General features: G+C 44.7%; 2 protein-coding genes across 2 annotated transcripts; both read right to left on the minus strand.

Moving 5' to 3' along the window:
- Positions 1 to 3,751: 3,751 nt before the first annotated feature.
- LOC117931950 lies at positions 3,752 to 7,030 on the minus strand. Its single transcript, XM_034853017.1, has 6 exons — positions 6,868 to 7,030; positions 5,937 to 6,343; positions 5,731 to 5,830; positions 5,562 to 5,641; positions 4,467 to 5,492; positions 3,752 to 4,375 (listed from the first exon to the last, which is right to left on the minus strand). The coding sequence occupies exons 1-6, from the start codon at positions 7,028 to 7,030 to the stop codon at positions 3,803 to 3,805; spliced, it is 2,349 nt and encodes a 782-aa protein (XP_034708908.1). The 3' UTR covers positions 3,752 to 3,802.
- A 960-nt stretch (positions 7,031 to 7,990) lies between these two features.
- On the minus strand, positions 7,991 to 17,204 carry LOC117932300 (eukaryotic translation initiation factor 4G-like). Its single transcript, XM_034853483.1, is given in 5 exon segments — positions 7,991 to 8,651; positions 8,745 to 8,939; positions 14,314 to 14,765; positions 14,768 to 17,134; positions 17,136 to 17,204. Coding segments are annotated over 5 exon segments (3,378 nt in total). The 5' UTR covers positions 17,166 to 17,204; the 3' UTR covers positions 7,991 to 8,317.
- Positions 17,205 to 17,425: the final 221 nt, after the last annotated feature.

Consider the following 17,425-nt stretch of genomic DNA (forward strand, 5'->3'; position numbering starts at 1 on the left):
CCCGAGCAGCTCAGCCGATCTTGTACAAGCATCGGTAATTAGCCACATGGGACACAATCTAACAGGCCTCGAAAACCCTGGGCGAATCTTGTCCAGATTCAACGGAGTGTCAACTACCTCATTGGGAGATATTGTACTACCGGTCCAAGCTGGCCTAGTCACTCTCAATGTACAATTTTCGGTGGTACAAGATTTATCACCCTTCAATGTCTTGGGGCGCACATGGCTGCACTACATGAAGGTCATCCCCTCTACGTATTATCAAATGGTAAGCTTTCTTACCAAGGATGGCCAAATCGACCTATACGGCAGCCAGTTAGCCGCTCGCTAATGCTACCAGATAGCACGAGAAGTAGGGACTAGCCAGGAGGATAAACCCCTCCCCGAGTCCACCCATGCACTTGACCAATAGCAATTATTGAGTCCGGCGGACAAAGATCCCCCTGCAACGGATCCCTTGCAGACAATCCAAATTTCGGAAGAAGGTACTCATCTTACATATATTAGTTCCCTCTTGACTCCAGAAGAAACCCGGAACATCCAAGACGCCCTTCGACGAAGCCATGATGTCTTCACATGGGCGCATTCTGATATGAAGGGAATTCACCCCTCCATCGTCTCTCATAGGCTTAACGTCTTGCCAACAGCAAGACCCGTCAGACAGAGGGTCAGACGTTTTCACCCGGACAGGCAAAAGATTATCCGGGAAGAGATTGACAAGTTGCTGGAGGCCGGATTCATTAGAGAAAGTGGAGTATCTGGACTGGTTGGCAAATGTAGTGGTGGTACCCAAAAAGGAAGGCAAATGGCAAGTGTGCGTCGATTACACCAACCTCAATAATGCATGCCCAAAAGACAGTTTCCCTCTGCCACGGATAGACCAAATTGTGGACTCCACTGCTGGGCAAGGGATGCTCTCTTTCTTGGACGCCTTCTCCGGATACCACCAAATCCCCATGTCCCCGGCCGACGAAGAGAAGACAGCCTTCATAACGCCGCACGGTCTTTATTGTTATAAAGTCATGTCATTTGGACTCAAAAACGCTGGCGCCACTTATCACACACTGATGACGAAGATCTTCAAACCTCTGGTTGACCGCACAGTGGAGGTATATATTGATGATATCGTGGTCAAAAGCAAAACCCGAGAGGAACATACCCTCCACTTGTAAGAAGTCTTCCACCTCTTAAGGAAGTATGACATGAAGTTGAATCCTTCTAAATGCGCCTTTGGCGTAAGTGCTAGCAAATTCCTGGGATTTATGGTCAGCCAAAGGGGGATAGAGGTTAGCCCGGATCAAGTTAAGGCAGTCATGGAAACACCACCCCCCAGGAGCAAAAAGGAATTACAGCGCCTTACAGGCAAGCTCGTCGCACTAGGACGCTTTATAACCCGCTACATTGATGAACTCCGACCCTTCTTCTTGGCAATACGAAAAGCTGGAGTGAGCGGACGGACGGACAACTGTTAAAGCGCTTTCGAAAAAATTAAGCATTGCCTCATGCAACCGCCCATTCTAAGCAACCCCTTCCCTGGAGAAAAATTGTATATGTACCTGGTTGTATCGGAGTGGGCAGTTAGCGCTATTCTATTCCGCTGCTCCTCGCCCAAGGAGCAGAAACCTATTTACTACGTCAACAGAGCGTTGGCGGACGTAGAAACAAGGTATTCAAAGGTGGAGTTAACGGCCTTGGCCCTTCGAAGTGCCGCCCAGAAGCTCCGCCCTTACTTCCAAGCCCACCCGGTGGTCGTGTTAACTGACCAACCCCTTCGCAACATACTGCACAAGTCGGACCTAACCGGAAGAATGCTTAAATGGGCCATAGAATTGAGCGAATATGGAATCGAGTTCCAACCCAGGTTGTCCATGAAAGGCCAGGTGATGGCTAACTTCGTGCTGGAATACTCCCGAAGATCTACCCAGCGCAAAGAACCAAGCGGAGAGGAGTGGTGGACTTTGCGGGTTGATGGATCCGGTCATCAGGATCCGGAGTAGGGCTCCTACTGCAATCCCCAACAGGAGAACATCTGGAGCAAGCTATCCGACTGGGATTCCCCGCCTCTAACAATGAAGCAGAGTATGAGGCCATCCTATCCGGGTTGGACCTCGCCCTGACTTTATTTGTCTCCAGGCTCCGAATCTATAGTGATTCCCAACTTGCGGTAAGACACGTCCAGAAATAGTACGAAGCTAAGGATGAGTGCATGGCGCGATACCTGGCTAAAGTGAGAAACACCCTACAGCGCTTCACCGAATGGACAATCGAAAAAATTAAACGGGCTGAAAATGGACGTGCCGACGCCCTGGCAGGCATAGCTGCTTCCCTCCCCATCAAAGAAGCCATATTATTGCCTATACATGTGCAAACCAACCCTTCCGTCTCGAAAGTCTCCACTTGCAATACCATTGAGGCAAACCAAGCAGGCGACCAAGAGTGGGCAGAAGACATACTAAGGTATCTCCGGACAGGCACTCTGCCCGAAGAACCCAAGCAGGCACACAAGACCCGGGTATAAGCTGCCAGTTTCACCCTGATCGAGGGGCACTTGTACAAACGGTCATTTACAGGTCCCTATCTCAGATGCCTAAACCACTCAGAGGCCCTATATGTATTAGCTGAATTGCATGAGGGGGTATGTGGGAACCATTCCGGAGGACGATCTCTGACGCACAGGGCCCATTCGCAAGGGTATTACTGGCCCACGATGAAAAAGGATGCGGCAACCTATGTCAAAAAATGTGACAAGTGTCAAAGGCATGCCCCCATACCGCATGTGCCGTCGGAGGCATTAAAACCAATTTCTGGCCCCTGACCCTTTGCGCAGTGAGGCATGGACATAGTAGGACCCCTACCAGCCGCAGCTGCCCAGAAAAAATTCCTACTTGTCGCCACGGATTACTTCAGTAAATGAGTGGAAGCTGAAGCATACGCTAGCATCAAAGACAAAGATGTCACCAAGTTCTTATGGAAGAACATCATTTGCCGCTTTGGAATCCCCCAAACCATTATAGCTGACAACGGTCCACAGTTTGATAACAAAGCTTTCCGGAATTTCTGTTCGGAACTAAACATCCGGAATTCATACTCCACACCGCGTTATCCTCAAAGTAATGGGTAAACAGAGGCCATAAACAAGACCCTAATAACTGCCTTAAAGAAGAGGCTTGAGCAAGCCAAAGGGAAGTGGGTGGAGGAGCTACCCGGCGTCCTGTGGGCTTATCGAACCACACCCGGACGTCCGACAAGAAACACTCCCTTCGCCCTCGCATACGGTATGGACACAGTCATTCCTACTGAAATAGGGCTACCCACTATCCGGACCGAGGCAGGACGACAAGATGATGCGAATGCGGAATTATGAAGAAATTTGGACTAGGCAAATGAAACAAAAGAGACCGCATCCATCCGGATGGCTGACTATCAACAAAGGGCAACCGCTCACTACAATCGAAAGGCAAGGCCCAGGAGCTTTAAAAGTGGAACGCTGGTCCTTAGGAAGGTTTTCGAAAACACTACTGAGACAGGAGCAGAAAAGTTTCAAGCCAATTGGGAAGGCCCCTATATAGTGTCCAAGACAAGTGAAAGTGGAGCCTATCATCTACAAAAGCTAGACGGAACCCCATTGTTGCGACCATGGAATGTATCCAATCTAAAGCAATATTACCAATGAAAGAAAGATAGAAGTACAATGTGAACGAGTATGTTTTATTAATACTTGTGAAATTGTATACAAAAAGGTTCTCCGGACTACTAATACAGGGAGAAATAGCAGTAAAAGTTACAAAAAGAAAAGCTCTCATTAGGAAGGCTTGTGGCGCAGCTTGTCCTCCTCACCCGGGGGAATCGAAGGGACGTCTCGTTTGATACCATGCTTCTTCATGCAGCAACGGTAGACGAAGAAATACATCTCGTCTACCTGCTTCTGGTATTCCGTCTCAAGTTCCTCCCTTTGCGCAGCAAACTCAACCTCCAACTCTTCTTTTTGTGCTGATAAACGCAATTGCAAATCCTCTATCTGTTTTTTCTCAATTGACACCTCTGTCCGGAGATGTCTCGCTTCCCCCCTCAACTGGGCCGTCTCGTCCTCCGCCTCGTGCAGGCGAGCTTCTGTAGCTTCCTCCCGTCTCTTTGCCTCTGCTAGCTCTATCCGGAGAGCCTCGTTGTCGTCTTGTGACTTCTTCAAAGCTTCAGCACTCTCTTCAGAGGCTCTCCGGGCAGCGGATAAGCTGGCTTCGACCTGCTCCAATCTCGAGCGCAATTCTTCTTCACCGCTCATGCGCTGGGAGACGAAGGCCTTCATATAATCGGCAGTCTGCAGCAGGTCTGAAAAAATATCGCGTTGTTGAACCATGCCGCGAATACCGCTCACCAGCTGCAGAAAAACCCACAACAACAAGTTTAATTACCAGCCATGTGAAAAACACGCCAGTATGGCAAACAAAATCAAGAGGAGTAAGCTATACCGTTTCCGCCGCCTCAAACATTTTCGCTAAAGGCAAAGCAACATCTGAGCCGGGTGGAATCAGTTTCAGCATTTCTCCCAACTCTGCATAGCTGAAAGGGCTAGCGGAAGTGCAAGCCGCATCATCAACTGGACTCCCTCTTAACGAGACGTTATGGTGTGACTTCTCCCTCGGATCCGGGCCCCCATCATTCATGGCCGGCTGGATCTCTTCGGGCGAACCCTCATCCGGGACCAGCACCGGGTCGGTTGGGTTCTCTTCTCCCATCTTCGTCTCACTCCCCTCCGGATGATCCTCCTGGGCGGATGAGCAGCTGACTTCGATGGTTTCCAGAAGACAATCCTGAAGTTGCCCGCTGATGCAGGACTTTAAATCGCGGGCCAGACGAGACCTCCCCGCAGCTGGCCCCTTCACCGGTACAAGTGCAAGGGAGCTCGGCTCACGAAGGGGCAAACCTTGACTTTCAGCCCCCGTTTCTTCCATTGGAGGCGCCGTAGGAGGCAACATTTCAGCGCAAGAGGCCCCGGCTACATCCGCGTCCGGATGTGGAGAGCCAGGCTGATACATTGAGGTTGCTTCCTCAGCCAGAAGCGCCAGCCGTTCAGCCGCTGGCATTGAAGGCCCCGATCCGTTTTGCCCAGGTACACGTACGGAATCGCTTGAAACAGAGGGCAAGCCGGAGGGAGCTGGAGATCTTATTACTATTCCCTTCATGGGAGTTGGAGATTTTATTACTACTCCCTTTGTGGGAGCTGAAGATTTTATTACTATTCCCTTTTTGGGAATCTTCTTCTTTTTTCCCACTGGGGCGCCAGCGGGAGGAAAGGGCGCGGAGCGTTTATCACCAGGGGCCTTCCGCAAAGTTCCTTCTTGCCTTCTTTCCTCCCATTCGTTGAGAAGGGCTTTGCGTGCCCGGGCGTTTGCCTTTCGCACCTCCGCGTAGAATGGGAGATCTTTGAGAACAAAGTGTTCTCCGACCACCACCTTTTTGGGCAGCCGCCTCGGGAGTATGTTGAGTGCGTACGACTGGGGTTCTTGGGTAACCAAACGGAGATTCTACGCGGAAAAAAGCGTTTCATAACTCCTCTCGTCCGCCTCAATCTCAAATAGCCTGTTCAACCGGTTGAACGAAGCCTTTTCCACCCACTCTACCAACTTCCCCCTTCTATCCTTGTCTGCACTCAAGAGAACAAAGCATGTCAGCCACCTAATAATGCTGACCTAACTCGCAACCGCGGGAGGACAGGGAGCAACTTATTCATACCTGGGGCCTTCAATGAGAGGTTAGGAGCGAACTGCCTGTCTGGATGCACCATCAAACCCGCCCATAGGCCCTTGGCCAGCACATGTCCTCTGGCGGCCCCCTTGGTTGAGTCAGGAAGGTCGGTCAAACAACTGAAGGGATGGAAGGCTGGCGACAAAGCTATAGGTATCATTCTTCCCCTTCTTGATGGAGTAGATGAAAAGAACCTCCAGCAGTGAAAGGTCCAGGTTGAACAGCATGCTCAGAATGCTGCACCCCATCAGTACCCGGACCATGTTGGGATGGATGTAGGCCGGGGGGATCTGGGTGAAGTGGAGGAATTCTTTGAACAACGATGGGAGGGGGAACCGGAACCCGGCGTTGAATTGCTCCTTGGTGAAATAGATAGAGTTGTCCGCAGATTTCTCAGTCGACACGGCCTCTCCGTCCACAAGCTGAACGGACACACCATTCGGGATGCAGAAGCGTTCGCAGAACTCCCTCACGTTCAGCTTGTCCACGGATTTTTCCGCATGGACCTCTCCGGACGCATCTTTGCCTCTTTGCCCGGCCGCACTTGATGAAGCAACTTCCTTTTCCGCAGACATTTTTAAGAGTGGGGTTGAAACGGAACCTGCATGGCAGAATGCCAACAGTAAAAAACAAGGACCCAACCCCACAACCCTAACGGCAAAAACGCTCAGAAAACCTAACATCACCAGCATGCTCATCTCAACCCTTGACTCTACCCTAAAGAAGAATCGGTAGCCCACAAAAGGCGCAGGGGGGCAACAGAAACCCTAACGGGCCCAAAACACAATCAAAACCCCCTGAAAGAGCCCTAAAAACCAGTACCGACCCCCAGTCGCAAGTAGCTTGCCCAACAAGCCAGAAACAACCACAAAGCAAACACAACGAGGAGAAAGGCAGGAATAGAGAACGTACCGAGCGTAAACTAGGAAAATGGAGATGAAGTCCGCGGTGCAGTCACCGTCACGGCACGAGTATTGTTAGTAGAAACCCTAGAACCTCACTCACAGACGAAGATACGCAGAAGGCTGAAGAGAAAGCGCTACCAGCAGAAAATGCAGAAGAAAAATGCAAGAGTGAAGGGTTCGGTCTGCTATTTAACGAGGGACAGCCCCTCGGTATTCTAACCACTCAGCCGCGCCGTTATTAAAAAAACACGCTGCCTGGGAATTCCCAGAGACTGCGGCTCATCATAAATGCTCTTCTTCCTCTTCGCCTCCGCGCACCACGTGGCCCAATGAGTGAAGAAAGTAACCTCGGTTCCAAAAACAATCATTTTTAACCCGCCCATTTTGCCCGGGCAAAATCGGCAGGTTAAAAGTGGGGCATTGTAGGGACCCCTCCCCCTGATGACACGTGGCACACATCTCTATCCGAAGCAACTCCATCCGAATTCCCCCAAGAGGACACGTGGCGCGCTCCCCTATCCGGACTCCCTCAGGGAGAAGCACACGGCACTCGCGAACATCACATCCGGACGATAGCATATCCTATCCGGGTATGTTGTCCGGATCATTGACTAAAGTGAGCACGCCTTGCTATGTCATTCCGACAGCCTGCCACAGCCCACGTTCTGTCGCCTGCAGAGCGAAAAGACAGGAATGATGGCAAGTCGCCTCCCACGATCTCTGACAGCCGCCCGTAGGGTGATGATGGCCCTGCCACCACCTAGAGGCATCATGACGAGCCAAAAAGTCTTCCCATCATTAAAGAGGAAGGCAGAGCTTCTGATACTATATATAAGGACCTTCGCACAAGGAGGAAGGTAAGCTTGCTATACCTAGAAAAAGGTCAACTACTTAATCTCTCTAGGCATGGCTAACAAAACCATCGGAGGGTGTGTCCGGACATCCTATCCGGACATCTTTTGCAGGGACAACTAAACCAGAACTCAATCTTGGTTGAGGACGTGCGTCCATTTGGCAGCTACGTGGATCATCGGGACGCGAGGCCTCAACAGTCCCATTAGGAACGAGATGGGGCAGGACATGTACCCAAAAAAACCCGCCTCATTGCCATCCCTAGGTTAAATAAGGCTTAACCCTACTTCTAAATTTCTAATCATCATTTTTCTCTCTAAGTTCTTGAAGATATGGGTTACCTACCAATCTAAATCCCTGAGCCTTGGCTTGAAAAGCTTTGTACATTTTTTCTACTTTCAAGAGATGCATTTTAGTTTCCAGTATGCCCCAGGTTGTGAACCAAGATACAGAAAATCCACAGAAAAAACAAACGGTTGCATGGCATGAGATTTGATTCCACGAGCTATGCCATAAGAATAGAGACGAGTGAAGAAATATTTCTACAGAGAAGGGATGCTAAAATTTTGGATGCTCAATTGAACCTTTTCGGCAATTTGCAGTTATACTTTGGGAAGAAATAATACTCAAAAACAGAAAAAAAGAAAAAAGAAAAAAGACATGGACAAGGATAAAACCCATATATAAAAAGCACCCCCACCTATAAAAGAAAAGACAAGAAAAATATCATCCCTGCAAGATTAGGAGAGGGGGCAAGTACCCTAACGCCACTAGCCAAGAATTTCTTCTCCTAAGATACAAATGAGCATCACTATCCCCTAAATAAATTTATCTAATTTTGCTGATCTGTAAGAAGGATCAGGAGGCCGGAAGTCATCCAACCGCAAATTGGACACTTTGCGAATCTCATTCAACACATTCTCCCCTTTCTCTGATTTGATAATCTCCAATGTGCTCCCCAGAACTTCAGCCGCAAGCCCGATTTCTCGCAGCCGACCAGGCTCTTCTCCACCTTCAAGTATTATCTGCCCTAACTCCCTTAAGGGAATCACATTCTCTATGATAACCATGGCAAAGATGCGACCAAGAAATTCTGCTGCTTTTGGGGCATCATTTACAGCATCCTCCAAAGCAGTCAGTACAGCTTCAAATCTGGAAAACAAAATGCAGTGCATGATGAGTGAACCTGAGATTTTACATTACAGCAATCAATTTCTATGCTAGCAGGCTGTGTGAATTTTTTACCCTTTGATTAGTTGAACTTGACTTAACATGGCATCCCGAGATTTTGTTAGATTGACAAGAAGCTTAGCCAGCATATCCATTTCTTTGTCTTTCCTCTCAAAAGAGTCTGTAACCCAAATAGACACCATAGATGGGTAGAAGCCTGGGGAATTTAGATCTTTGATGCACAAAGCAACTTCATTCTCATCTTTGGCACTGAAAATGGAAGAGGTCTTGCTTAGTACTTCAAACAAAATTATAATTGTAATCCTACCATTTCCCTCAATATAAAATGCAAAATAATAAATCTATTTTCCACAAATCTCAGTTGTTGAAAGTGGCTAAATATTTCCATCATCTCTAGAGATATTAATTTAAACATAAACCCAACCAATTTATAGAAGTTGAAGGACTTAACAGACATGGAAGAGTAAAAAACAATAAATAAATATAATATATCTATTTCCAAATCCATCTATAGTGAACCAAAACTCAAAGACATCATACTTAGTAACAAGCATGGATCAGATATACACAAAGGAAAGGGTTCTAATAGGTGTTCAGGTTTCTGTTGACATACAGCTTGGCAATATGATGATGTTTCTGTTGTTGAACATCTTAAACATTAACCAAAAAAGAAACCTTCAAAAAATAATGTAGCAATGGATTTATGAGTTATCAAACCCAATATCTTAAAATTTATACTGCAACCTCAATTTCTTAGTGAGAGGAATACATTATGTCCTTTGACCTGTGTAGAAACAAGTGTAAGCCTATGCAAGCAGGTTCTCTGACCAGAAAAATACAGGTAGTATTACTAATGTATTGTTCATTTCAAGCTTGTAATCTTCTGAATATTGCCACCTGAGAAGGAAATAGGTATGCTTCTGTCTGATGTGATTCCTATTTTTCAGTCAGTTTCAACCCATTTGGCATACATCATTTTTATCACTCACTTTCTTCAATATTTTAAGGGGAAATATAATTACATATGAATTACATAAGTTTCATCATATGTATGCTTTCTTGTGATGAATTTAATCCAAATGAAACAGAAAGAAACACTAGCAGTATTCTGTGTAAAAAGTAAAAAGGCCTAACTAAAAAGACTGACTAGTTTGGTGTCAACAACAAATCACGGAATTTAACACAGCCCATACAGTGCCCTATTAGATAATAGTTCGTTTATTTTGTATCACTAACATACTCTCGAATAACTACAGGTAGAGAAGGATTAACCCAAGAGACACCAATGTAGAAGAATGTACTGGTTTGATTTGAAGTCTTGTTTGCAATGGCAACACCAATTTAAGAGAGAGCACAACTCAAAAAACTTATGTTTGAAGTTTTTTCCTTATCATGAAATTTTTTTAAAAGAGGAACAATTATGCATGTCAGGCACTCAGTAATAGCGTAACACCGTTCAAGTAACCTAAGCATATTACGTACTTTCTAGGTTTATATAGAGTTTCATTTTTTTCTTCCAAATATCAGGCACAACAATGACAGACCAGATGAAGGGTTAGACAAGGTACAATGTAGACACAATACTTTTACTCTAATTTAGAAAAGAAAAAGTATGAAGGGAAAGAGAGGGAATATAATTCTACTTATATTTAAACAGAATAACATATAAAAAGTTCTATATTCATTTACCTTCTTGACATGCTGTGTTCCTTTTTAAAAATTAACTAGGATCTATATCCCATGTTTGTGTCCATGGGACATAGCAAGTTCAAAAAAATCACCTGGATATATATATCTATTGAGTCCACATTATCATATTTCCCCACATGTATTACCTTGCTTTCACATTAGAACCATGTACAAGAAAAGGGAGATGAAGTGACAAGCTGAACAAAGACATAGGCCAAGGCCCTAATCAACAACTGAACCCTAACCTCTACAACAGCAACAAAGAAAGGAAGAAAATGTAGGAAAGGCAAAGGCAAAGATTCACAGCAAAAAGGAATGAGACAAACAAAAGCAAAAGCTAACAAGCTTAATGAGCTCCTATACATTAACAAGCTTAATGAGCTCCTATACACGTGCACAAACGCGCCAAGAGGCCAAATAAAGAAGAGAGAGACACCCCCCCGCCCCCCACCCCCACAATGAGTAAACAAAGTCCACCATGAAATTGAGAAATCTCCTATGTGCACTAACCCACACCAAAAAAATTACACAAAGGGTTGTGTGATTACTTAATCCTCTTTCAGAATATTCAAACATCTTCCCATATCTTTCCACAACGTCCAAAATAAGCACAAAGGTAGAGAGCTCTCTAAGCTTCTTTACTCTTTTTCCCAGTAAAGGATCCATACTAAAAAGAGAACCTCTTACTAAAGATTGCATAACTCAAAATAGAGATAAACTAACTACCACAAGATGACTATTTTGAACAATAAAAGGAGGATGTGATCAATTGTGTCTTCTTCTCCTTTGCACATATAGCAGCTATTTGGCAACTTTCTTCCCCTCCTTTTAAGTTGATCCAACATTAACATCATTCCTAAAGCTGCTTCCCAAGCAAAAAAAGGCCAATCATCAATGGATCCTAAGGCTGTCAGCACGAAACTGCAATTGACATGATCATATACCTTGTCAATTTCCAGTGTTGTTGTTCAGCCTTGAGCCTATGGCCTCATTTTCTATAAGGATCGCGTCTAATATTTGTCACCCTTCCATGAACACCTGTTTTTTTTTTTTTTTGATAAATAAGCACGCAATAAATTAAGAAACGGCAAAAAGCCACAAGGCATACAAGGAGTATACACAGCAGCCTAAACCAAAAGACACAAAAAACAAGCAACCTCACCAGCCCTTAAGTGGACACTAGCCACTCCAAAAAGCCTAAGAGTGAAAAGGACTCCTCCCCAATATACACCCTACCCCCTAACTCCAAAGATTACAAACAAAATAATTTTTGAGCTTCTGTATAGCTAAACGCCCCCCCCCCCAAAAAAAAAAAAAAAAGTTAATTTATTCCTCTCCTTCCAAACGGTCCAAAAAATACACAACGGAATGGAATTCTAAATCTTTTTCCTTTTTTTCCCCACAAAAGGGCCCTTCCAACTGAACAACACCTCTTTAACGGTCTCTGGGAACACCCACGGAACCCCAAAAAAGGGAAGAATGATCTCCCAGAGGACCCTGACCACTATACAGTGTAAAAGAATATAATTTACAGTTTCTTCTTCACAACCATACAAAAAACAGCGATTGGGGAGCTACCACCCCCGTTTTTTAAGCCTATCCAGGGTGAGAATCTTCGCCCAAGTGGCCTCCCAAGCAAAAAAAACAGCTTGGGTTGGAACCTTATCCACCCAAATGCTCTTCTTCGGGAAAGAGAAATCGTTGGGAGCAACCAGTAGAATATAAGCATCCTTAACCCCAAAAATACCACTTCCCCCGTCTATCCAAAAAACATAATCCTCCTCTGAAGATAACCTGCAGTCCCTCAACAATATCAGCAAATCTCCGATCGAATCCAACTCCCAATCATTAAAATTTCTAAAGAAACTGAGGTTCCAACCTCCTTGACCAAAACTAGAGTCCCACACCTCATTAACCGTTGCATTCCTATGGACCGCCAAAGCGAATAACTAGGGGAAGATTTGGGGCAGCGCTGCATTGCCACACCAATGATCAATCCAGAACTTGATTTTAGTCCCTTTACCCACTTTAAACTAGATATTATCCCAACACCAATTTGCCTCCTTCAGAATCTCCTTCCAAACCCCCACTCCAAACGTCCCACGAACCTCATTAGTCCTCCACCCAAGACCCTCTTGGCCATACTTCACCAACAGCACCTTCTTCCAGAGATTATCCTTTTCAATGGCAAATCTCTATATCCATTTTCCCAGCAAGGCCTTGTTCAGAAGGATAATCTTCCTTAAGCCTAGACCACCCTTCTCCTTTTGAGCACACACCACCTCCTAATTGATTAAGTGGACTTTCCTTTCCAAGCTTCCCCCTCCCCAAAGGAAGTCTCTTTGTAATTTTTCAAGCCTTTTTGAAACAATCTTAGGCATTCGAAAAAGAGATAATTGGTAAATCAGCATGCTGGCCAACATGCTTTTAATAAGGATGATTCTCCCACCTTTGGAAATATATTGTCTTTTCCACAGAGCTAATCTTCTCTTCATTCTCTCTTCCACCCCCATCCCACATAGAAGGAGCCTTGTGATAGGATCCTAAGGGCAGCCCCAAGTAAACAGTGGGCAAAGACCCCACCCTGCACCCTAGCTCAACTGCCATTTCCTCAATCTCTTCCACCTCGAAATCTCCTCCAACACACTAGAAGTCATACCAAAGCCCTCTTATATCATCTCACCCATAAGTCTTCTCTCTCCAACGATGGCTGACCCACACCGCTGAGAACATCCAAACAAAGCTGTTTGTGCAATTTTTTAATCAACAAGTTATTGAACACACCCCCATTTCTGTGTCAATTAACTCCAACACCCTATTGTCCAAAAGACCAAAATCCCACCTGCCTATCCCCTAGCTTCTAGAGTACCTCATTCTAAGAACCTACCCACTCCCAAACTCCCCACCATTCACAATCTAATCAGGGATTATGAATTTTCTGTTCTCCCCCCTTGTTGACTCTCTAACATTCCAAGAGAAAATCCAAATGTAAATGGCAGAAAATGGCAGAATCTATATCCATGTTTTCTTTAAAAATGGTGAACTCTTAATCCATTGTATATAGCAACCAAAGCAGTTTATTCTTCCCCATCAAGAACTCATTAAAAAAAAATTGTACACTTGTGCATTTCCAGCATAAAAGCTCTATTACAAATCTAAACCTAATAAACCACATGGACAAGTCTCCAACAAAATCAGACCCTATTTAACAAGATCATTTGCATAACTACACACCCTTTAGTAGAACTACAAGTTCTTCCACTTTCTACAGTTCTCAATCCAATCACGATGCAATACTGTTCAAAATCATAAAGAAATTTCCATTATTTTCTCAGGATAGTACAATGAAACTGCAATCAGCACCCACCTAAATAAGGCAATACCAAAATAAATAAACTGTTGACTTTTGTTTACTTCCTTCAAGAATTTCCACCCTCCAAATTGAAGCTCTAAAACATGGTTATTTGTGCACATGGGTCAGTCTTATTGCTTGATTGGTCTAACATCAACCAATATTATGGAATGCAAGGTATCAAACAACTAGACGTTATTCTAATTTACATGCAACCAGGCCAAACCTACAGACACATCTTTGCTAATCTTCTCTGCCTTCCATTGTGTTGACATAAGCAAACAGCTATTGTTCTCAAAAAATTAGGCTCAAATTAACCAAGAGATTCATCCTTGCTCATCTTCTCTTTACCTTTTGAGCTGACATAAGCATACAGCTATTGTTCCTAAAAATTTTAGTATAAAGCTTCCATTGACAGTGAACATATAAATATTATCATTCAATAAATACAAGTAGATATCTGTATAAGCACCAAAAACTCACATGCTGCCAATGCATAGTTCTTTAATTAGAAGATCAAAAAATTACTCAAATTGTAAAACATACAGAATAATTAGAGGCATCCATGAGACAAGATGATACCTGTAAAATTCTTTAATTGCTGCTATGGACATGTCACGTAAACGTTCCTCGGGCCATACCTTCTCTGGAGGAACATTTTGTGAGACAGCTGGTCCGTGTGCCCGTGCAGGTGGAGAGGTGGCAAGAGATCGATCAAAGCCACGATCTGGGGTTCTTACATCCCTGTTTCCATACTGCAGATTTCGGTCTTGTGTACTTGACTGGTAATAGGCAGATGGACCACCAAATCTCTCTGGGATGTACCTTGGCATGATTTCCTCTCTTGAACTGTAAGTTGTCCTATCCGGTACAGAACTATAACCATTCAAACCTGCTGTCAACCTTCTAGAGTCTCCTGAACCAGGAGAAATATCACCCAAAGGACCACTAGACATAGCTGGTGGCCCTCTACTGGACATTCCCCTAGCAAGACCACCTTGAGGACCAGGAGTAATAGAATCATCACCAATGGCCGTCTATGCGGCAATGGAACTGATGGATTCCTGCTTTCATAAGATTGTCTATCCTCTAATCGAACATCCTGAGCACCAAACCCACGAACCTGAGGAGATGGCAAACCCCGGAAACCACCCATTTGGGAATTTGGAGATGATAACATAGTTGAACCTCTTGGACCAAAGTCCATAGGAGGGGCCCCCCTTCTTGTCGATGAATTCATGCTTGGACCACGAGATAGCCTACTAGCTTGAGCCTGTCTTTCTTGAGCTGCATCCCTGTGCACTTCCTCAATATTCTTCGGCCCTTCAACTTTTCTTCTTTGTTGCCATTTATTCTTTCGCAAATCAATTGCATCCTTCAACATGAACCTTACCCTAGAAGATAGTTTCATGTTGTTCGATAACTTCGCCATCCTATCAAAGTATACATCCATATGCTCCTTGGCTTTGGGATGATCAATCATCTCTCCAATTGTGCTCATCAGTAGGCACAAGGATTCTACATCTTCCTCATCAGGATTCTGATACTGCCCTAACAACTTCTTGATGCACACATGCATTATCCTCTCGGCCAACATCCTCTTCTTGTACAATTCCCCAATCAATCTAATGTTGCCCAACATCCTTCTTCGTGCTTTGATTCTCTTCTCCTCCCTTTCCTCTTCAGACTGTTTAATCTCCCCCTCCTCATCAGCTCTATTAGCTTCTTCTTGTTCTCTTTCCCTTCTCTCAAATTCCTCCTGACACTTGTTGAGTAGCAATCTTTTGAAAGTGATCTTTTCATTGTCTGTACTGAAGTCGGGCAGCTCTCTCGCCAGATGAAAACATAAGTTAGCATACATTTCACAGAAAGTAGGTTCCATTAAAGCTTTGTCAAAGATCTGTGAGATGACACCAGTGAGAGTGACTGCATTGTCAATATTAACTGCTTTTACTTGCTCAAAAAGCTTTTCAAAGTTCTGAGGAGTCGGCTTGTTCAGGATAGCTTTCAACTTCCTTTGTCTATCCTCTAATCGAACATCCTGAGCACCAAACCCACGAACCTGAGGAGATGGCAAACCCCGGAAACCACCCATTTGGGAATTTGGAGATGATAACATAGTTGAACCTCTTGGACCAAAGTCCATAGGAGGGGCCCCCCTTCTTGTCGATGAATTCATGCTTGGACCACGAGATAGCCTACTAGCTTGAGCCTGTCTTTCTTGAGCTGCATCCCTGTGCACTTCCTCAATATTCTTCGGCCCTTCAACTTTTCTTCTTTGTTGCCATTTATTCTTTCGCAAATCAATTGCATCCTTCAACATGAACCTTACCCTAGAAGATAGCTTCATGTTGTTCGATAACTTCGCCATCCTATCAAAGTATACATCCATATGCTCCTTGGCTTTGGGATGATCAATCATCTCTCCAATTGTGCTCATCAGTAGGCACAAGGATTCTACATCTTCCTCATCAGGATTCTGATACTGCCCTAACAACTTCTTGATGCACACATGCATTATCCTCTCGGTCAACATCCTCTTCTTGTACAATTCCCCAATCAATCTAATGTTGCCCAACATCCTTCTTCGTGCTTTGATTCTCTTCTCCTCCCTTTCCTCTTCAGACTGTTTAATCTCCCCCTCCTCATCAGCTCTATTAGCTTCTTCTTGTTCTCTTTCCCCTCTCTCAAATTCCTCCTGACACTTGTTGAGTAGCAATCTTTTGAAAGTGATCTTTTCATTGTCTGTACTGAAGTCGGGCAGCTCTCTCGCCAAATGAAAACAGAAGTTAGCATACATTTCACAGAAAGTAGGTTCCATTAAAGCTTTGTCAAAGATCTGTGAGATGACACCAGTGAGAGTGACTGCATTGTCAATATTAACTGCTTTTACTTGCTCAAAAAGCTTTTCAAAGTTCTGAGGAGTCGGCTTGTTCAGGATAGCTTTCAACTTCCTTTGTTTTACCTCTTCCTCATCTGTCGCTTTACCCACTTCATACTTCTTCTCAGCTCTGTGCATCTGTACCGAAGTTTGAGGAGAAGGAATTAAACCCTTCTGGAAGCCAGTAGCACGCTGCCATCTATCAGCATCAGGACTATTCCGTTGCCCTCCCTGAGAACCCATTGATTGCATTGGTCCAGAGAGGATTCCTCCAACATACTGCATAGTCGACTGCCCACGTGGGTTCCTTAACACACCATAGTTTCCTCCTTGGACAGATCGAAAGCCTACCACATCACCCCCATAACCAATATCTGGTCGCAGATCTCGTCCAGAAGAGAAAGGCCCAGGAAGTTTACTCCATTTGTCATCATCCACCACACTACTCCCACGGCGATCTGGTCGAGAACCCCCTGCCTGCCTATCCACAATTCTTCCAGGACTTGGGTATGAGTCACGATCAATAAGATGAGACATTAATATTAGAAATCATCAGTGCCTCAGCTATATCAGATGTAATTTCAAAACCCTCCGGAAGATCTGTTCAACCATCATGATGAAACACAAAACAGTTCTGTTCTGTGGGAGAGTCAATGCTGACTCTGGTGTCCTCTTATCCTCAATTGAAACTAATCCTGTTGGTTTGGGCAGATATTCTGAACTATAATTGGCAAGCATTTGGGTTAGGACTCTTCTTTGATTGCAATGGATGGAGTAATAGGAATAACATGTTTTCCTGGAAAAATCTTCATT

Source organism: Vitis riparia, chromosome 15 (assembly GCF_004353265.1).
Source record: "Vitis riparia cultivar Riparia Gloire de Montpellier isolate 1030 chromosome 15, EGFV_Vit.rip_1.0, whole genome shotgun sequence".
Lineage (NCBI taxonomy): Eukaryota > Viridiplantae > Streptophyta > Magnoliopsida > Vitales > Vitaceae > Vitis > Vitis riparia.

Excerpts from the sequence above, each read along its gene's own strand:
- LOC117931950 (XM_034853017.1), bottom strand. The coding sequence starts at position 7,030 with ATGGGCGGGTTAAAAATGATTGTTTTTGGAACCGAGGTTACTTTCTTC. Across the intron at positions 5,831-5,936 it reads TGGACCTTTCACTGCTGGAG|GGGGCCGCCAGAGGACATGT; the intron begins GTTCTTTTCATC and ends GACTCAACCAAG. Across the intron at positions 4,376-4,466 it reads TGTTTGAGGCGGCGGAAACG|CTGGTGAGCGGTATTCGCGG; the intron begins GTATAGCTTACT and ends GTTTTTCTGCAG.